The sequence below is a fragment of the Suncus etruscus genome, chromosome 8 (genome assembly GCF_024139225.1).
Source record: "Suncus etruscus isolate mSunEtr1 chromosome 8, mSunEtr1.pri.cur, whole genome shotgun sequence".
Taxonomy (NCBI): domain Eukaryota; kingdom Metazoa; phylum Chordata; class Mammalia; order Eulipotyphla; family Soricidae; genus Suncus; species Suncus etruscus.
In genome coordinates, this window is record NC_064855.1 from 34,951,541 (window position 1) to 34,974,868 (window position 23,328).

The 23,328-nt window shown below is 38.1% G+C and overlaps 1 gene segment (V, D, J or C); it reads right to left on the reverse strand.

Annotated features, from left to right (window-relative positions):
- Positions 1-9,669: 9,669 nt before the first annotated feature.
- Positions 9,670-10,108, reverse strand: LOC126015883 (immunoglobulin heavy variable 1-18-like). The segment is given in 2 exon segments: positions 9,670-9,983; positions 10,063-10,108. Coding segments are annotated over 2 exon segments (360 nt in total).
- Positions 10,109-23,328: the final 13,220 nt, after the last annotated feature.

Consider the following 23,328-nt stretch of genomic DNA (forward strand, 5'->3'; position numbering starts at 1 on the left):
AACCCAGAAATACTGTTCCTGAGATTATAGCCGAGCTACACCAACACAGAATTCAGAAAAGGTATTTGCCACCTATGTTCATTGAAGTACTAATCATAATTTCCTGAACCTGCAAGCAAACTAAATGCTTAAGAAGAGATAGGTGTATATGTACCACAGTTTTTTTAGCCATTCATCTATTGAAGGGTATCTTGGCTGTTTCCAGAGTCTTGTTATGGTAAATAGTGCTGCAATGAATATAAGGAAGGAATTTTTGTGTTGTATTTTTATGTTCCTAGGGTATATTCCTAGGAGTGGTATAGCTGGGTCATATGGGAGCTTGCTTTCCAGTTTTTGGAGGAATCTCCATATTGCTTTCCATAAAGGTTGAACTAGACGGCATTCCCACCAGCAGTGGATAAGAGTTCCTTTCTATCCACATCCCCGCCAACACTGCTTGTTCTCATTCTTTGTGATGTGTGCCAATCTCTGGGGTGTAAGGTGGTACCTCATAGTTGTTTTGATTTGCATCTCCCTGATGATTAATGATGTGAGCATTTTTTTATGTGTCTTTTGGCCAAATGTATTTCTTCTTTGTCAAAGTGTCTGTCCATTTCTTCTCCCCATTTTTTGATGGGATTAGATGTTTTTTTCTTGTAAATTTCTGTAAGTGCTTTGTATATTTTGGACACTAACCCTTTGTCTAATGTGTATTGGGTGAATTGATACTCCCACTCAGTGGGGGGCTCTTGTATCCTGGGTGTTATTTCTTTTTGAGGTGCAGAAGCTTCTCAGTTTAATATATTCCCATCTGTTAATCTCTGCTTTCACTTGCTTAGAGAGTGCAGTTTCCTCCTTGAAGATGCCTTTAGTCTCAATGTCCTGGAGTGTTTTACCTAAGTGCTGTTCTATATATCTTATGGTTTTGGGTCTGATATCGAGGTCTTTCATCCATTTGGATTTAACCTTCATACCTAAAGTTAGCTGGGGGTCTAAGTTCAATTTTTTGCAAGTGGCCAGCCAGTTGTGCCAACACCACTTGTTGAAGAGGCTTTCTTTGCTCCATTTAGGATTTCTTGCTCCTTTATCAAAAATTAGCTGATTGTATGTCTGGGGAACATTCTCTGAGTAATCAAGTCTATTCCACTGATCTGACGGCCTGTCTTTATTCCAATACTATGCTGTTTTGATAACTATTGCTTTGTAGTACAGTTTAAAGTTGGGGAAAGTAATTCTTCCCATATCCTTTTTCCCAATGATTGCTTTAGCTATTCGAGGGTGTTTATTGTTTCAAATGAATTTCAAAAGTGCCTGATCCACTTCTTTGAAGAATGTCATGGGTATCTTTAGAGGGATCGTATTAAACCTGTACAATGCTTTGAGGAGTATTGCCATTTTAATGATTTTAATCCTGCCAATCCATGAGTAGGGAATGTGCTTCCATTTCTGCATGTCCACTCTTATTACTTGGAGCAGAGTTTTATAGTTTTCTTTGTATAGGTACTTCACGTTTTTAGTCAAATTGATTCCAAGATATTTGAGTTTCTATGGAACTGTTGTGAATGGGGTTGTTTTCTTAATGTCCATTTCTTCCTTATTACTATTGGTGTATAGAAAGGCCATTGATTTTTGTGTGTTAATTTTGTAGCCTGCCACCTTGCTATATGAGTCAATTTTTGGTAGAGTCTTTAGGTTTTTGTAAGTAGAGTATCATGTCATCTGCAAACAGTGAGAGCTTGACTTCTTTCTTTCCTATCTGGATTCCCTTGATATCTTTTTCTTGCCTAAGTGGTATAGCAAGTACTTCCAGTACTATATTGAATAGGCGTCGTGAGAGAATTTAGAGGAAAGGATTTCAGGTTTTCTCCATTGAGGACAATATTTGCCTCTGGCTTGTGGTAGATGGCATTAACTATATTGAGAAAGGTTCCTTTTATTCTCATCTTGCTGAGAGTTTTGATCAAGAATGGGTGTTGGACCTTATCAAATGCTTTTTCTGTGTCTATTGATATGATCATGTGATTTTTATTTTTCTTGTTGATGTTGTGTATTTTGTTGATAGATTTACAGATATTAAATCAGCCTTGCATTTCTGGGATGAAACCTACTTGATCGTAGTGGATGATCTTAATGAGGCATTGAATCTTATATGCCAGGATTTTGTTGAGGATCTTTGCATCTGTATTCATCAGCGGTATTAGTCTGTAATTTTCTTTTTGGTAGTATCTCTGTCTGGTTTAGGTAACAAGGTGAAATTGGCTTCATAAAAGCTATTTGGAAGTGTTCCTGTTTTTTTCAATTTCATAAAAGTCTTGCCAGGATTGGTAGAAGTTCCTCTTGAAAGGTTTCAAAGTATTCAAAAGTAAATCCATGTGGGCCTGGTATTTTGTTTTTGGGCCTACATTTGATTACTGTCTTAATTTCCTCAATAGTGATGTGTGTGTTTAGATATGCTACATCCTCTTCATTCAACCATGGAAGATTATAAGAGTCCAAAAGGATTCAGAAAAGACAGAGAAGCACAGGACAGGGCTCCCTTGAGGTCTTCAGTTTCCTCAGAAGAAGCACAGCAGGGCAGAGACTCCACAGGTGAAGCAATCAGCACTTCACTTGGCAGTCCCCACAGTGAGCCATTTCATACTCAATCACTCCCTCGCTGGGTAGCTTCAGAATGTAGTGTTTGGGGGTTCTCTTCCTAGGGCTCTGAGGAGAGCTTCAAGGATTCAGAAAAGACAGAGAGCACAGGAGAGGGCTTTTTTGAGGTCCTCAGTTTCCTCAGAAGAAGCACAGCAGTGTGGAGACTCCACAGGTGAAGCAATCAGCACTTTACCTGGCAGTCCCCACAGTCAGCCATTTCTTACTCACTCCTCTAATATTTATTTCTAACACAGGAAGGTTGAGACAAAATCAAAACATTTAGGCACATGAAACGCCTGATATCATCCTGAATCACATAGTGACATCTAGGAATTACAGCTGATCAGAGACCTAATAATTAGCTGTGACCACTGCATGGCGTTGTGGGACCAGAGAAACACTCCCCCTTATTGAATTTAACCTTGAACAATGATAATTCACAGGTAGAACCAAAAGTAGAGCTGCCTGAACTAAGGGTAAATATGATGTTGGTCTGTACGTCACAAGTCTGTCAGGATATCCTAAATGCCATCTTTATTATAGGTATGTTCAAAAACAGCTTAAAGGGAAAAAACCCTCCATTCCAGAACCTCAAAGGGGATAGAGAGACATTTCAGTAGATAAAACAGTTATCTACTCTCAATATGTTTTGCTCAGAGAGGAACTGTACACCATTCACTGAGGCTTCTAATTTGTCATGTAGATTCATTTCCTATTACACTTTAGCTAACTCCAGCAGAATAGGTATGCTATTCTAATATGTCATAGGCTGTATCTACTCTCAATGTCTCTATATGTTTTGCTCAGAGAGGAACTGCAGACCATTCACTGAGGCTTCCAATTTGTCATGTAGATTCATTCCCTATTACATTTTAGCTAACTCCAGCAGAATAGGTATGCTATTCTAATATGTCATAGGCTGTATCTATTCTCAATGTCTCTATGTGCAGACAGTGAAATCGCCAGGACTTCACTATTTCCTTTGACGTCTTCTGTCTGCCTTGAAGGCAGTAGTGAACAGTGGGATAAAGAGATGTTTAGAAGTAATTCCAGGGCATGGATGCCTGTAAATTCATTATCTATTATACTTTAGCTAACTCCAGCAGAGTAGGTATGCTATTCTAATATGTAAAAGGCTGAATCTTCTATATTCAGTGTCTCAATGTGCAGACAGTTGGAATCACCAAGACTTCACTATTTCCTTTGACATCTTCTGTCTGCCCTTGAAGGCAGTAGTGAACAGTGAGATAAAGAGATGTTTAGAAGTAATTCCAAGGCACAGATGCCTGTAGATTCGTTGTCTATTACACTTTAGCTAACTCTAGCAGAGTATGTATGCTATTTTGATTAATCTCCATCCTTGTAAGCAAACAACCTGTGTTTGATCCCAGAAACCTCTTCTGGTTCTGTGAGCCCACAAAGAGATCTCTGAGATCAGAATAGGAATATCAGGGGCAGACTCAAGATGGAGTCTGTATGGCTTGCCTTCTTTCCCTACAGCATTAACTTTTTTTGTGTATGGCATGCATACGTGCCTGACCTTTTGCAGAGGCGCTTGCCCAGTTTCAAAGTCAAAGGAAACAGCACAGATCCTGTTGTAGATTATGTTCTGAGAACTTGTGAAAGTTGAATGCATCTATAGAAATTAAGTATGGAAACAGCACATTGCTTGTCAAAAGTTATGAGAAACAGATGTTGGCTACAGAATGTATAAATAGCATGTACACAAATGTTCCAGGTTTGACCTGTCTACGTTGACCACAAAATGTTCTCGAGAAAATATCAAATTGTACCTTGTAAAATTATATACATGAAGTCATCTGTAATACAAAGGCTGCTCTTGTGTTTTCCCTCTCCTTCCCCTTGCTCTGCCATAGTATATAAGCCGGTCGTCTGCTTCAATAAATTTGGCCCTCGATCAGAAAAAAACAAAAACAAAAACAAAAACAAACAAACAAAAAAAAACAGTTACCCTGACATTCTGAGACCAGATTCCATCCCTGGAAACCCATCTCGTTCTCTGAGCAGCACCAGGAATGACCCATGAGTGCAGAGCCAGGAATATGCCCTGAGTATAGCCAGGTGTGTCCCTTCTAAAAACACAAACAAAAAGACATGGCAGAGTAGCTGAGGATATTCAGAATGTTGAGTCTTGTCCATAATTACACCCTCTCAGGGATTGTTCACTGAAAATATGCCTTGGAGCATTGCTTGAATGCTAAAGGGTAGCCAAATACAAGGGAACAACCGGGCAGAGTATCAGTCAGTATTTAGTAGAATGATCATTGAAGTAGGTGCACACAGATGTCCTGCACCTCAAAGTAGTCATGGGAGCACAAGAGAAGGCAGAGGTCTGGCAGAGCAGGCTGCAAATTAAGAGCTAAGATCTTCTCCCTCTCCCCAGAAGTAAGGAGGGAGTTTGGAGTTAGGTAAGTTTTCTGACCTATTCAGTTGACCTACCATCTACTCAGTCATCCAACCTGAGGCTTGTGTTTGAGTGCGGCCCTTATTGAGGTTGAGGATTGAGTACAATGTAAACTCCTATCACCAGGAGGCCTCTGCTGGTGTCATGAGGTGTGCTTTACCTGTCAGGGGCTGAAAAGAGGAAGTGCCACTTGCTTCTCAAACAAGTTTAAAGTGTTAGTGAATTGTCCTTTTTGCCAGCAAATCCTTCTATGCTGCCTCTGTTCTTTCAGGAGAGCAAAGCCTTCGTTATACAAACTTTAAATGACCCTAGTTCCTGGGCCAGAGTGCTCAGCCTCCAGAGGTAGAAATTAGCCCATGCTACAATCCTATTAAACACCATAAACAAGAACAGTAATAAAAAATGTGGTGCTGGGTTTATGTTAGAGATGTCTTTATGGGACATACCATTGGTGTTTAAAGACAAATATTTCCATTGAATTTTCCTTCTTGGCTCACAAAATGCCGATCATATTCTTCTCAGTCCTGCCATTTAGCCATCTATGGGTATCTGCTTACCAGTAACAGTGGACAGTTTGATATTTGGGCCTCATTTTATTGACATCTCCCTAAACCAAGAGAAAGGTCTCCTATTCAAGAAATCCACCATTTGACATATTTAGTAGAAAATTCACCTTAAATATTTTCCGGTGATAATAACTTTAGTAGTGCTCTCTTTTTTTTAATCTATTTTTAGTTTCTTATTTGAAGATATTGGCATGTTTGAGATGATAGGTTTGTAGCTTGGGGTCAGAGCTATGGTCAAGAAGGTTGAGCATTTGACTTATTAACCCTGGTTCATACCTTGCACCCATGGAGTATCCAAAGCCCAAAGCAGGCCTAGAGTGATGCTCTCCTACTCAAGCAAAGAGGCAGCATAAAACCCCAAGAATCAGAGGATGTGGAAAAAATACTCATCAAAATGTATGAACCAAGTGATGACAAAGGTGGAACTGGAAAACAAGTACTTTTGGTAAGGATAAAAATGCACCTAAATTGAGAAACAATAATCTAGGCCCTCTTTAATATAATACGTAAAAATAAGGTAAATAATCAAAAATAATTTTCAGAGGTGTTAGGGTGAAGGAAGAAAAGATATTTTGTCTGAAAAGTGAAAAATCAAAAACCAGCTATCAAAACCCAAACTCATAGAGCCCATTTGATTTGATCCACTTTGCTTCATTGAGGTTTTTTTCTTGAGAACAAGTAGATTGCTGTTGGCTGGGGGCTGACCAGGGAGTGCATATTAGTCTATACAGTGCTATGTTCCTGCACCTCTGAGTCTGGATCCCTTTTGAGAAACAGGAGCCAATTCTTGAGCTCCCAGGAGACAGCCAGACAACAGGGTGGAGACTGGGCAGGATATGGGGAGTATGAGCTATTCCAGGGCTCTCTATTCTATCTGGGAAGCCTGTGGTGATCTACAGTGACTCCTGTGAACATGGAGGAGACAAAGCAGCGTCAATCCTAATATGCTGCATCTCTAGGTCCCGAGATCTGGCCAGGTTGACAGAAGACCTGAAGCACCTGAAAATTCAGGGTCAACTCTGAAGAAAAGAGGGGTGCAGCAGAGTGACCACAGAGAGCAGGAACAAGCAGGAACAATGGCTCAGTTCACTTTTAAAGCAGCAATTATTGGAGGGAAACGTATTTACCTCCCACAGAAAGATGACGGTAAATGATAGAAGACAAGGCCACTGTCTAAAATCACTTCTTCACAATCTCATAGATGGTCCCAGCTTGGATTATCATGAAGGACACGATGTGTCTAATTAATTAATACATAAACTAATAATCACAATAACTAAACTATCAAGGGTAATGAACATTATGTGCCTCTTGAGCTACTAGAGTTTAAATACAAATAAAATATTTCATCTGAAAAAGAATTTTGAGTTCTTTCAGTATCTTCATTCTAGCATATTAAAATTTCTCAATGATTGACTCAGAGATAATAGAGTAGTTTGGCCATCGCCTTGCTAGTTGTTGTCAGGTTCAATTCTCTGCTCTGATATTGTCTCCTGAGCCTGCCAGGCATGAATCCTGAGCACAGAGACAGGAATATTTTAGAGTATCACTGGCTAGAGCTCAGTCCATAGAAACAAAATCTTCCCTGTGTTCTCCAATTCAATCACCACACTGTAACCTCACATTATAACAAAAATAGTATGAGCATTAATCATTGCAAAAGTTACATTCTATTCAAATTTCAGTTGTCTTTGTTTTTGCCAAAAATTGAGAGTTTAGCTTCATCCTTTCATATTACTGTCCTTACGAAAAGAGTTGTTTGAGTGAGTAAGGATGGACCCATCACAGTATCTGAAAGGGCATGTTGCATGGTGATGGTATGGCTCAGTTCACTTTTAAAACAGCAAGTATTGGAAACATCCACCTCCCACAGAAAGCTGGTTTTGTTACATACTAGACATTCCTCTGGGCCTCATTTCCTCAATGTCTAATTAATGGTTCCCCTGTTTTCCAGTTGTCTGGTGCTCACTATCTCTTACCTGAGCTTACTAAGTTTTATTGAATAGTGTATGGAGATTCCAACCAATCAGAAAATTGCAGAAAATCATTGTCATATGAGTAGAATGTCTATCAGGTAAAATTATTTTCATATTCAGGATTTATTTTTTTAATCTATAACCCTTTGCAGTTGGTTAGTTTTTGGATAATTTTGGCATTCTTGTATATCAATTGAATTAATGCCACATAGAGAGCATAGTGGTCAGACAAAGGATCAAGTCTGACCATTCAGAATTTACGGTAGCAGTTTAGTAAGTAAGAGGACTCATATACAATACTTTCCTTATGCAGAGGCAAGAAAAATATATTGCAAACCATCCTTGAGGAGTTATTTATTCACTGACATTTTGACTATTTTCTATCCACATCTTTCTGCTTTATGAACATCAGCTCCCTAGGCTGGCCTTCAAGTAAAGTCTCTGATTCTGTGTTTTACATTGACCCTGTTTGGAATATTTTCCCATAATAAATTTATTGAGTCAATAAGAATGGTCTTAAGGTCATTTTGCTCTATGAATGAGCAGAGTTCCTTGAGGGAGGGAACACAGTGCACTCTTCAATAGATGTGAGAATTCTCCTTGTCATGCGGAAAGGTTTTCTTTCACCATTTGTAGGATCCACACTTTACAGTATTTTGCATCTTTGTTCAAAACCAGAAATGCAGTTTGGGGAAATATAAGAAGAAAAATGCATATCCACTTGGTGATATAACCTCATGCCAGTAATTAGAGTGTTTAGTAGCCCATCCTGTGATGTCTGTTATTTTGGCCTGGGACTTTCCAGTGGTCACTAAAGAGTCATCCAAGTCTTCAAGTCCTCTTTCCATGCTATGATTTGTCCCTGGGAAGCTATACACTGTATTAAGGGATAGAAAGTGAAAAGATATGTTATTTATAACAAGATGGTAAAGCAAAGCACTCAACTAATTAATCATGTAATCATTAGCATTTATATGTTAGGAAACTAGGTATGCTCAGTTGATATACATAAGTGCTGGGGATTGTGTGAGGACCATCTTGATCTAGTTCACAGTTCAATGAGCTAGTCCAAGATGCTGACAACCTTTCTGGAAACTTACCAGATTGTATGAACCTACACCAAGATTCCACAGAAAACTTTCATCAATTCCATTATACCATATATCGTAATGATGCTGTGTTTACTTTCACAAAATATCTTCACTTTCAGTTACCTAATGCAGAATTTCAGCTCAAGATTATTTAGATGCAAATATGCACATAAATTGGTGCTCCACAAATAATGCAGGAGATAATTTTGCCAACTCCTGAAATAGATATCAGAGAAAATAACCTCTTGCTGTTGCACAGAATTTATAAAAATGTTCAAAGATATAACTCCAAGTATGCCTGAATTTCACACAACTGTGATAGATATATCACTGATCCAAATTGAATTACAAATACAGTGTTGCTATGTGATTCTCAGAATTGAAAGGATCAGTTCAATTTTACAAATAGGGATGCTCAAGGAAAACAACTCAGAGCAAGTAATTCTACCAATCTCACAATAACAGGTAGAATTAAAAATGTGACATCCTCACATGTACCCCAATTGTAATTTACCTATATTTCACACATTTCTGTTTTTTTCTTGCCTTCTTGTTTACTAAGTGGAAATAAAATGAAACATTGGTCTTTAATTGCTTTTCCTCAAGAACAAGGTTTGAATAATGTTTATGTAAACATTGAGTAAACAATAAAATGTTGATGCTTGCTAAGGAAAGACTTACAGTGCAATAACATGCAATAACACATGACATAATTTCATGTGATTCTTCTGTTAATATCTGGAAACCTCCAGCAGACAGTTTGAAGAAAAATAGTAAGAATACAGGAGGGTAGGAGAATACTGTGTTTTCTATTGGTTATTGCTTATTGATACACAGATATACTGAGATTTTCAAATGACTGCTGAGCCTAGAGCCTCCTTCTAAATCTCATAAACCTGACTCTGCAGAAAGAATTTAAGAGACCTAAGCATTCCTCTAATCTCTTCACCCAGCACAGCTGTCTCAGGTTTCTGATACAGTCAGGATGTGGGTTGTCACACTGTGTCTCTCGCACAGAAATAAGTGCCTGTGCCCTCAGGCGTCAGATTTCTCATTTCCATGTAGGCTGTGCTGGTGGACTTGTCTGCAGTGAGGGTGACTCTGCCCTGGAACTTCGGTGCGTAATTTGTCTCACCATCTCTAAAATCTATCCTTCCCATGAACTCAAGTCCTTGTCCAGGGCGCTGCTGTACCCAGCTCACCCAGTAGTTGAAGCTGAATCCGGATGCCTTGCAGGAGATCTTCACTGATGTCCCAGGCTTCCTCAACTCAGCCCCAGACTGCACCAGCTGCTTCTGGGAGTCCACACCTGTGGGCAGAGATTGGATTGGAAGGACTTCCCTGACTGGGCCTACTTCCCTTCTCAGTCCAGGGACTGGGACCCTTACCTGTAGACACTGTGAGCAGGAAGATGATTTTCCATATCCATTCCATGCCGAGGGCTGTGCTCCACAGCCACCTTAGTGAATAGAGCTGTAGACTTGTGATATTCTTACACACAAATTTTCTGTATATATTTCAATAGGCAGAAGAAGTGTATTTGCATATTCATAAGGGAGAATAATCCTAGTTGAAAATAGTCCAATATATAGAAGAAGCAAATGATTTACTTAAGCTTAACTCTCAAGAGTGTGAACACTAATATTTTGAGGTCATGAGCCCACAGTCTGTCCTTAACTCTGCAGAAGATAAATTCCTACTGGATATTAAACAGACAGGGCATGCTTCTCTCAGAGAAACATCAGAGAAGACCTACACAGTCACTTCCTTTGGGCTTTATTATCAGAAATTCGATGTAGATATTTTGGATTCATTCTATTTTAATTTTTGTGTGTATTCTTATTAAATTTTCATGAAATAAAGATTAAAAATATAGTTGTGTGTCAATCATAAAAGGTTCCCACACCTTTCTCTTCACAAGTGTTCATATACCACCCAAAATTTCTCTCATTAGTCCTCCCCTCCCAGCCTCCATAGCCTGCCTATATGACAGACATAATCTCTTTCTCCTTCTCTCTTTATATATTGCTTTCCCTCTCATCTGACCCCAGTTTTCCTGTTCAGTATCATGGTTTGTTACATTGTTCCTGAGGATCTTTATGCATATCTCTTTATTTCTTTTCAATTATAATTTATTGACCATGAGCTTTTCCTATATTATTGTCATATTGTTTGTTTCTCTGTCTAAACATTTATATTATGTTATTATTATTCTATTATTATTTCTATTATCTGTTATCATTCTATTATCTGTTGTTATTCTTATACTACTAATTTTTTATATCCCATATGAGTTAATCATTCTAATACTGCTGTCTCTCGTCTCACTCATTTCACTTAGCATGATTCTACACATCTCTCTATACACAAATTTTATTAATTCATTTTTCCTAATAGCTGCATAGTATTCATTTCCTAGATTTATCTTCCATAGTTTATTTATCCACTCATCTGTTCTGGGGCATTTGGGTTGTTTTCAGATTCTGGTTAATGTAGATAGTGCTAAAAAATCATAGGAGAGCAGATGTCTCATTGTGTTTTGACATCCTTAGCCAATATTCCTAGGATTGAGTAGATGTCAATTTCTAGATTTTTGAGCATAGTCCATTTTCTCTATTTCCAAAATGATTGATTTAGTCAACATTCCCACCAGCAGTGGAAGAGGGTTTTGAAATTTTATTTGATCCTGTTAACTCATCAAACTAACTTCCTGTTTTTTACTTTTAAGGTATGCAAATATCCTAGAAACATATTTCAGGGTATTCATGGACTTACTTTGCTGTTAAATTCTCCAAAACAATGAAATATTTTGAAATAACTCTACTGACCATAATAATTCCTTATTATGTATTATACTATATCATATTATATATTATAATACATATATTATATAACCACCTTTACTGGTGGTTATATCAGTTCTTTTCCTTTGAAAACAGGAAACACCAGAACTTAAAAAACTCTCATAAGACTCTGAATATAATCCTAATATAGCCTGGATTGGTATGGCCACAGCACCCCCTCATGCCCAGTTCTGCAAGCAATGAGGCTCTTTTTTATATTATTTTTTATAATGATTTGTATTTGGACCAAAGTGGATTACAAATCTTTCACAGTAATATTTTAGGTACATATTGACACTGAATCAGGGGAATTTCCACCACCATAGTTGTCCTCCCTCCACTCTCATTCCCAGCATTCATCCCATATTCCCCTCCTGTACTCCCTGGGTATAAGTGGTCCCCTCTGTGTCTGGCAGTTGTGCTTGGGTATAGATCTGTTGTCATTGGATTGGATTTGGTGTTAAGTCTGATCATTTTTATTACAACTTAGTGATCATACAACTGTTTGGTCTTGGTACCCTCCATTGTTTCCCTCTCAATTTGAGAGGTGGAACAAGATGATTCAAGTTATGTGGTTCTATTTGAGGAAAAGTAAAAAAGAAAAATGGGGGTAAAATCAAACAAGAAAAAAAATGGGTGGAGTCCTTCTAGAGATTATAAATATTAATTTGGGAGAAGAAAGGTAAAAAGGAAGAGAAACACATCAATAGTACTAAAAAAAATATCAAACAGAAAATCCAAAAGCACCACAGCAATATAGACAACCACCACACAACCACTACAATCCTGAAATAAAAATAAAACAAAGCCATAAAATGAATACAACAACAGCAACAACAATAACAAACACCCCCCCCCCAATTATTATGTGCTGATTTTCTTTATTTTTCTGCATAGGCACAGTAAATATTGGGAAAATTAGAAGAGGGAATCCCTTGGCATGATAGATACATTCCCATCAACAGTGTCCCAAATATCCATATCTTTTTTGGGTTCCCAGCACTGCCACAGTTCACACTTACATCTCCTCTTAGGTTTGACCTGTTGTCAGTCTCTGAGAGCTGAGTAGCATAATGACCTGAATTCAGAATGCTCCTTCACACACTGTTCTTCTTTTAAATTATATTTAATAACAGTGTTCCTACGGTGTTGACATTGTTGTGTTTATATACATGCACTGTCAGATGACACCCAGCTTATAACTCCCCCCAAAAGGTGTTTTCCGATCTCTCTCTTTCCCATAAATCTCTTCTCTCTCTCCAACTTCCCGCTCCTGGTGAATTTTGTACTAATTTAATCAAGAAATAGAAGTTCTAACTTAGGGCCCTTTATAAACACCACAAGGAGTAATCACTGACTACGTGATTGTTTTTCCTGAGTGACTTGCTTTATTAATCCTTTCCCAATGCAATCCTTCTTCAGACCACTTATATAGGGATTAGAAATACATTTCTTGGGATGAATTCACAACTCGTGGAATTTATTTTACAATACACCTCCAAACCAATGCACCTAAGACTTTACTTATGCATCTATTAATACAAGAATCAATTCTACTGCTTTCTCTCTAATTCTTTGTAATATCATTTTTTTCATTATTCTATTTTCAATTTCTTATTTATAGCATTGTGATTACAATGGTATCCATTGTTGACTTTGAGGTACAATGTTTCAGCATCAATCTCACACCACTGTGAACCTTCCTCCACCAATGTTCTGAGAGTCCATTCCATATCTCCCCCATTACAGTGCATCATCTTAACAAACATCTTTCATAGTTTTATTATTAAATGGTGTTGGAACAAAGACAGACCCCTCAGATCAATGGAATAGACTAGAGTATTCAGAGAATGCTCCCAAGATAAACAATCAAATAATTTTTTGTAAAGGGCCAATAAATGCAGAATGGAGCAAAGAAAGCCTCTTCAACAAGTGGTGTTGGGACAACGGGTGAGCCACATGCAAGGAAACTAACTCAGATGTCCATGTAACACCCTGAATAAAGATCAAATGCAAATGGTTTAAATACCTTGATATCAGTTCTAAACCATAAGGTAGGTAAAATATGTAGGTAAAACACTCCAGGACATTGAAACTGAAGGCATCTTTAAAGAAGAAACAGCTCTCTCCAAAAATTTGAAGCAAAGATACAGAAATGGAACTTTATTAAGCTGAGAAGCTTCTGCACCTCAAAGGAAATAATGCTTTGAATACAAAAGCCACCCACAGAATGGGAAAAGCTATTCACCCAATACACATCAGATAACGGGCTAATATCTACAATATACAAGATATTGATGGAACTGAATAAGAGAAAACATCCAACTTCATCAAAAAATGGGGAGAAGTAATGAACAATTTCTCAAAGAAGAAATACAAATGGCCAAAAGCATGTGAAGAAATGCTACACATCACAAATCATCAGGGAGAATCAAATCAAAACACAATGAGGTACCATATCATATCACACATACTGGCACACATCACAAAAACATGAACAATCAGTGTTGGCCCGTATGTGGAGAGAAAGAAATTCTCATTCACTGCTCTTGGGAATGCCATCTAGTCCAGCCCTATGGAAAACAATATGGCTATTTCTCAAAAAACTGGAAATTGAGCTCCCATTTGATTCAGCTATACTACTTCTAGGGGTATATCCTAGGCACACAAAAACTCAGTAAAAAATCCTTTCCTAACACCTATATTTATTGCAACACTATTTACAATAGGCAGACTCTGGAAACAACCAAGAAGTCCTACAACAGATGAATGGCCACTGAGAGCAGAAACAGTATTCTGCATGTCCTTTCCATGCTAAGAACTTTATTCTCATGGAGATGGTAAGGAAGTGTTTTAGCTTTGGAAAGACCTCTGGTATAAACTTATCTGTATTCAATTCAATAGACTGACTTACTTGTATATTCATAGGAGAGTAAAATAGCCTGCATAACTAATAACTGTCAAAACTCAAAAAGAAGCAACTGGATCACTCGGTTTCCCTTTGAAAGTCTGTGGCTGATAGCTTAAGAGCATCAGACTATACCCTGTCCTTGTACGCTGTGCAGAGAAAGTTCCTTTCACAAGACATTAAACTCACAAGATCTGTTTTCACAGAGAAGCCTCTGAATACCAAATTTTCTCTATTGCTCTGATATTTGATCCCAGTATTTAGATCTGAGATATCTTGCAATCAATGTGCTTACAATTAGAACTATTCATTGCTCCTTGCTTTTTTTCCCCCCAGAAATATTAGGTATATATTTTTAAAGATCGTCATGGACTTATTTTGTCATGTTTATACTCTAGTAGAATAAAATACTGGGAAACATGTCAGGAGGCCATAAACAATGTCCTCACTCGATGTCTATTTCAGAGGGTTTATTTAAAAAACAAAACAATGGGGCCCGGAGAGATAGCACAGCGGCGTTTGTCTTGCAAGCAGCCTATCCAGGACCAAAGGTGATTGGTTCGAATCCCGGTGTCCCATATGGTCCCCTGTGCCTGCCAGGAGCTATTTCTGAGCAGACACCCAGGAGTAACCCCTGAGCAACGCCAGGTGTGGCCCAAAAACCAAAAACCAAACCAAACCAAAACAAAACAAAACAGTAAATCCCAGTATTTGAGCAGATGCTTCCAGGCACCTGCACCTGCTCATGGTGCAATGTCTGGTGAGTTCTAAGCGCCCCCTGCTGCCAAGACTGGCCCTGCACTGAGGATCCTGCCTGGGTTCCCAGCTCTGTCATCTTCACAATTTCTATTAACTATGAAATGCTGCCAGGCTGAGACATCAGAACATTGTATCCTGACCTCATTCACCACATTTATTTTAAATTCTAATATGGATACAATCATGTGTCAATGCCCTTCCAATGTGTCCCAGACATTCTTCCACTTTTCTCTGTGCCATCTATAGTCTACCTCTTTCTTCTCCCACCAACTCCTTAGCACTTATAAGTAAAATAATTGGTTCACAAGCACAATGATGTGTCATTTTTTTTATTGGGAATTCTTTTATTTCCTTTCCTATATGGCACATTTGAGTGTAGTGATGCATATCTCAACTTCTCCTGACATTTTCCTAATGATACCATTCACCTCCATTCAAATTATAACTTTAGTTATCACCTTTTCTTATACTTCTGTATATATTTATGTTATGTACATGTTACACAATTTTGTCATACAAGTTGGTTTGCTTCATATCCTGGATGCTGTAATAGGCAATAATCATGGGTTTCAATAATTATTTTTCCAAATTTTTATTTGAGGCATCATTTATTGAGGCATCATTATTTTCAATTATATTAAAGACAAAATTCCTTTATACAAAATTCTAAAGCCATCACATCCAGTTCACATGTCATCTTCCCTCAGTAAATGAATGACCCATGGAAAACCTATAATCCATTTCCTACCTCCCAATTGGGAAATAGACTTTGTCTTTCTGAAAGAGGGGGAATTATGTACCGCCCTTAAGTAAGTATGTTGCTTTTTTAAAGATAAATTAGGATTGGTTGATGACAGCATTAACAATGTTTAGCAAAGACTAGAGGAAAGAGAAAGAGGCAAAGAGAACAGAGTGAGTCCTTGTACAAAAATTGGTTTTCCACCTCCCCATGGCTATCCACTCTGTTGGATATTCACTCTTCTGGGGCCTTTCATAGAATTTTAGTGGCTTATTTCTTTTGGCCCTTGGGCATTTCGTAAATTAACAGATTTTGTTAAAAATCAGGTTGACTCTGCCACCAATAAGACAATAGCTGTCCATTACCATCTGGAGGTGTCAGAGTCTCTGAATGCTGACTTTATTGATCCTGCTTCTGTTGGGCTTTTAAGCTCTGAAGGACCACTTCCACAGGATGCCCTGCAGCTTGAAAAGCTAATCAGACCATCCTTGTGGTCCTGTGGAGTTGCCAAAGACAGGAATAGCTTGGTGCCAGGAGTCAGAGTCACATTCCTGCATATAATTAATGTTTGAGCAGAACAAAATTATTTCATTGTTTTGAGTGCTGACCCTGGGAGCCCACCAGGTAGCCTAAAACAGATTCTTCACCCACCTTTTCTTTTACACCCAGAAGGGGGACATGCCAGAGACCAAACACTAAAATGGAATTCAGCAGGACAAACTAGTTTTGTCTGGCCAGAGTACATAACCTAATGCATTGGCTAGCCCTAGAGCCCAAAGAAATACCACAGTGTCCTATCAGTCAAACATTCCAGGAAGCTTGTGACATCCTTGAAACCACTAACCTTGAGATATTCCCGTGCTCCTTATGTAAAGATGGCATGTAAAGATTACCCACAAGATGACCTCTGTAGTGCAGGTGTTTCATCCTACCTTCTCTCCACCCCCTGTAAAAGTGTGCTTTAAAAAGAGACCTACCCAGTTCAATAAACGAACCTTGACAAGCCTCCTGTTGCTTGTTCCCTTCTTTCCCCCATTCTCTTTTCAGGCTGGAACCCCTCTACCACCATGAATAATCTGTCCTGCAGGCCAGGACAAAAAAACTATAAGATATATAGAACAACATGTAGGTGAAACACTCCAGGACATTGAGACTACAGGCATCTTCAAGGAGGAAACTGCACTCTCCAAGCAACTGAAAGCAGAAATTAACAGATGGGAATATATTAAGCTGAGAGGCTTCTGCACCTCAAAGGAAATAGTGCCCAGTTTACAAAAGCCACCCACTGAGTGGGAGAAACTATTCACACAATACTCATCAGATAAGAAGTTAATATCCAAAATTTACAAGGCACTGACAGAACTTCACAAGAAAAAAACATCTACACCCATCAAAAAATGGGGCAAAAAAATGGACAGACACTTTGACAAAGAAGAAATACAAATGGCCAAAAGACACATGTAGAAATGCTCTACATCACTAATCATCAGGGAGATGCATATCAAAACAACTATGAGGTACCACCTCACACCACAAAGATTGACACACATCACAAAGAATGAGAACAAGCAATGTTGGCGAGGATGTGGTGAGAATGGAACTCTTATCCAATGCTGGTGAGAATGTCGTGTAGTTCAACCTTTATGGAAAGTGATATGCAGAACCCTCCAAAAACTGGAAATAGAGCACCCATATGATCCAGCTATACCACTCCTAGGAATATACCCTAGGAACACAAAAATACAATACAAAAATCCCTTCTTTACACCTATATTCATTGCAGCACTATTTACCATAGCAAGACTCTGGATACAACCAAGATACCCTTCAACAGATGAATGGCTAAAGAAACTGTGGTGCATATACACAATGGAATATTATGCAGCTGTCAGGAGAGCTGAAGTCACGAAATGTTCCTATACATGGATGTACATGGAATCTATTATGCTGAGTGAAATAAGTCAGAGAGAGAGAAAAATGCAGCATGGTCTCACTCATGTATGGGTTTTAAGAAAAATGAAAGATATTCTTGCAATAATAATTTTCAGACACAAAAAAGAGAAGGGCTGGAAGTTACAGTTCACCTCATGAAGCTCACCACAAACAGGGATGAGTTTAGTTAGAGAAATAACTACATTTTGAACTATCCTAATAATGAGAATATATGGGGGAAATAGAAAGCCTGTCTAGAATACAGGCAGGTGTTGTGTGGGGAGGAGGGAGATTTGGGACATTGGTGATGGGAATGTTGCACTGGTGATGGGTGTTGTTCTTTGCATGACTAAAATCCAAACACAATCATGTATGCAATTAATGTTTTTAAATAAAATATATTAAAAAAAGTTGTTTGAGTAAGTACAGATGGATTTATCACAGTATATGGAACGGCATGCTCTATATCAATGAAATGGCTCAGTTCACTTTTAAAAGAACAAATATTAGAGGAAATCTTAACCACTTCCCTCAGAAAGCTTGCTTGGTCACATATAGAACATTGCTCTTGGCCTTTTTTCTCTCAGTTTCTAATGGATGGTTTCTCTGATTTCCAGTGTTTGGTGCTCAGTATTTCTTAGCTGAGTGGTGTGTGGAAATTTCCATACAGTCATCAAATTGCAGAAAACCATTCTCTTGTAGGAGGAAATGTCTCCAGGAAAAATAATTATCATATTCAGGATTCATTTTTAATCTTAAATACTTTGCCATTGCTTAGTTATTGGATAACTTTGGCATTACTGGGTGTCAATCAGAATTAATACCACAAAAAAGGATAGTGGTCAAACAAAGGACCAAGTGTGACAATTCTAGAATTGAAGGTAGCTCTGTTTAATAAGGAAGGGTACCCACATATGATTCTGTCATTTTGCAGAGGAAGAAAATCCATTGCAAACCATTCTTGAGGAGTCATTTCTTCACTGACCTTTCCATTATTTTCTGTCCACACGTTTCTACTTTCCTGACATCAGCTACCCAGATGGGCCTTTCAGTGGGGCCTCTGCTTCTGTGTTTTCTATTGACCTTGTTTTTTTTTTTTTTTTTTGTCATTATTAACAGTTTTAATTATTTCTTCCGAACATGAATAGAACATTGAGTGAAGATCATGAACAGTTCATCTGAACATGGCATCTTTTGCCTATTCCTTGCTGCCAGACTTGACAGCGCTTCTTCTCACAAATCTGAACCACATTTGGCTTTAGAGAGGAAGCAGATGAGACCCTCAGTATGGCTTGAAAAGATGATCATCATTAAGTCTAGACCTGTACTTTGACTTATTGAAGTTCAGTATAGAGAATAACTTTTCACACAAATATGTGCTCCCAAAAAGGCACATGGTATGTTTGAACATTCGGGAAAGCTCAGGGAAGCTGGGGGGCAATTCTCTTAAAAATTGCCCATGCATGTCTGCTTTTCCACTAATCTCCCTGAATTTGGCTTTGAGATCAGAGTTGCATTGCAGGCCAATGAGCTCCATTTGAAGCACAGGAGGGGCATCTTGCACATCAAAGGAAAGGGGGTCCACAAAAATTTGGAAAGTGGCTCTGTGCTTTATGAAGTCTGCAAATCTGTGATCAAATTCCTTCTCTAGCTTAAAAATAGCATCAATGTATTTCTCACCACTGAATGATATGCCTGCACCCACAAGTTCCTTGCATGCTGGGAAATGGCAAAGGTTTGTCTGAGAGAGCTGGGATTTCCATAACACAAATTTTGTGGAGAATGCTCTCAGGTTGTCATAGGCAGCACTGAGAAGCTGCCCCAGGCCTTGTAACATCTTGTTTAGTTCATTCAGCTTATGTGTGATGTCAACAAGAAAAGCTAAGTCCATGAGCCATTTGTGATCACTCAACTCAGAAACAGCATTCCCATTCTTCTCCATGAAGGCTTTCACTTCTTCTCTCAACTCAAAAAATATTTTCAAGACATTTCCCCTGCTGAGCCAACGTACCTCAGTGAAATAGAGCACATCTCCATATTCTGACTCCATTTCCTCTAAAAAAAGCACGGAACCTCCTGTGATCTGGATCTGCCCCCTGGATCTGATTTGGTTGATGCATTTCACAACAACAGACATCACATTGTCACACGGCAGGCATTTACTGCAAAAGGCCAGCTGATGGATAATGCAGTGAAGAGCAATGGCCTTCTCTACACCCTCCTTTTCAAGTTCTTTTCTCAGTCCAGAGACTGGGACCCTTACCTGTGGCCACTGTGAGCAGGAAGAGGATTTTCCATATCCATTCCATGCTTGGGCTGTGCTCACACAGCCACATTAGTGAATAGAGCTGTAGACTTGTGATATCCTTACACACAAATATTTTTGTATTTATTTCAACAGACAGAAGTGTATTTGCATATTCATAAGGGAGATTAATCATAGATAAATCCTAGTCCAATATATAGAAGAAGCAAATGATATACTGAGTCATAACACTCAAGAGTGTGAACACTAATATTTTGAGGTCATGAGTTCATAGCCTGTCTGTCCTTAACTCTGCAGTAGAGAAATTCCTACTGGATATTAGATAGACAGGGCATGCTACTCTCAGAGAACCATCAGACAATCTTTGCACCATCACTTCTTCAGTTTTATTATCAGAAATTTGATGTAGATACTTTGAACTATTTTAATTTGTATGTGTTTTATTAAATACTCATGAGATAAAGATTAAAAAATATAGTTGTATGTCAATCATACAAGATTCCCCCACCTTTCTCTTAATAACTGTTCATTTACCACCAAAAATTTCTCCCATTAGTTTTCCCTGCCCAGCCCCCATAGCCTGCCTTTATGACAGCCACATTCTCTTTCTCCTTTCTCTCCATATATATATACACACACACATAGAGAGAGAAAGCAATATATATATATTTCCTTTTCCTCTCATCTGACCCATTTTTCCTGTTCGGTATCATGGTTTGCAACATTGTTCCTTAGTGAAAACTAGCATATATCTTTATTTCCTTTCAATTATAATTTGTTGACCATGAGCCTTTCCAATATTATTTCATAGTTTTTGTTTTTCTGTCTAAACTATACCCCCATCATTTCTATTATCTTTTGTTATTCTTATACTATGAGTTTTTATATCACAAATGTGTGTGATTATTTTAATATCGCTGTCTCCCATTTGACTCATTTCAATTAGCATGATGCTACACATTTACCTATATATACGCACATTTTATTAATTCATTTTTCCTCACAGCTGCATAGTATTCATTCTCCAGACATATCTACATAGTTTCTTTATTCACTCATCTATTCTCCGGCACTTGGGTTGTTTCCAGATTCTGGTTAATGTGAATAGTGCTACAAAAATATTAGGAGAGCAGATTCTGCATACTTATCATTGTGTTTGGGATCCTTAGCCAATATTCCTAGGAGCACTATATCTGAATTAAATAGAACTTAATTTCTATATTTTTGAGCAAACATCCTAGAAACATATTTCAGGGTATTCCTGAACTTATCTTGTTGTTAAATTCTCTAACAGGAAAAAATATTTTGAAACAACTCTGCTGATCATCACAATTTCTTTACCTGTGGTTATATCAATTGTTTTCCTTTGAAAACAGAAAACGCAAGAAATCAAGAAAAACTGTCAAAGGCCTCTGAACGTACATCTCATAGAGCTTGGGTTGATATGACCACAGTGACCCCTGCTGCCCAAAACTGCCAGCAATGAGGCTCTTGTTTGGGTTCCTGTGCAGCCACACTCATACTTCCTCTTAGGTCTTGAGGTATTGTCAGTCTCTGAGAGCATAGTAGCATAAGGACCTGAATTCAAAATGCTCCTGCACACACTGTTCTTCTTTTCAAATATATTCAACTAACAGTGTTCCCATGGTGTTGACATTATTGTGTTTATATACATGCACTGTCAGATGACACCCAGCTTGAAACACCCCCCCCCCAAAAAAAAAGATGTTTCCTGATCTTTCTCTTTCCTATAAATCTCTTTTGATATGTGAAAGCCCACCTTCTCTTTATCCCTCCACCTTCCACCTCCCGGTAAATTTTGTACTAATTTAATCAAGAAATAGCAGTTCTGTCTTATGGCCCTTCATAAACACCACAAGGAGAAGCCACTGACTACATGATTCTTTCCTGAGTGACTTGGTTTATTAATCATTTACCACTACCATGCTTCTTCAGACCATTATATAGGGGTTAGAAATAGATTTCTTGGGGTGCAATCATAACTTTTGGATTTTATTTTATAAAAACCTCCATACCAATGCACCTAAGACATTCTACCACTTTACTTATGCATCCATTAATACAAGAATGAATTCTACTACTTTCTTTCTAATTCTTGGTAATATCATTTTAATTATTCTATTTTAATTTAATTCTTTATTTATAGTATTGTGATTACAAAGCTATTTGTTAATGATTTTGAGATACAATGTTTCAGCACCAATCTCACACCCACTGATGTTTTGAGAGTTTATATCATACCTTCCCCATTACAGTGCACCATCTTAACAAACATCTTTCAAAGTTTGATGGTTAACATTTTGGATTTCAGTGTCGAATTTGTGGTTTGGATAATTAGTTCTGTTGTTCATCAACACCACCAATGATTGTGAATTCCCTAGATCCTTGTTCTCTATGATCTCACATATGTGTTTCTCCCTCTCCACTTTCTTTTTCTTCTCAATAGACTCTGGGGCCAAGAACTGGCTAGACTGACACCATTTGAACAATTGCATTCCCTTATGCAGTTATTCTAAATACCACATATAAGTAATACAATTCTGCATTTATCCTCCTTCTGGGTTGCTTCATTTAACTTGTCTTCTAGTTCCATCCAAATTCTAGGAAGTTACATGTGGCACCTTTCCTTATAAATATGTAGAATTTCATTGTATATATGTAGCACATGAAATTAAAATATTTATATGTTGTTAGACATCTAGGTTAATTCCTTCCCTTACCTAATTGTACTGAGTGCTGCAATGAATAAATGATTTTTTGTCTTGGGAGAGATACCCAAAACTGGTACTGCTGAGTCATATTGTCCCTCAGTTCTAAGTTATCTGAGAATCCTCCACAGTATTTTTTCATGGGATTGCATTTTCAGACAGCATTGCATTAAGAGGGGATAACAGATCTCTTTCAGCACATTCCTGCCAACACAGATTGTTCCCACTGTTTTTGATATGTGCCATCCTCACTAGGGTAAGATTATATCTCATTGTCCTACTGATTTGAATTCTCATAATTATCATATTATAATTTGTCAGAGCCCAACAGCCAGATATAAGACCACACTGTTGGTGTCCAAGGGAACTTGAAGGCAAGACTCTGACAAATATCACAGTCTTATTCACTAGAAAAGCCCAGGGATATATGACAAATCCCTGGGTCAGAAGATAGATAAAGGGAGATACATGGATTTGA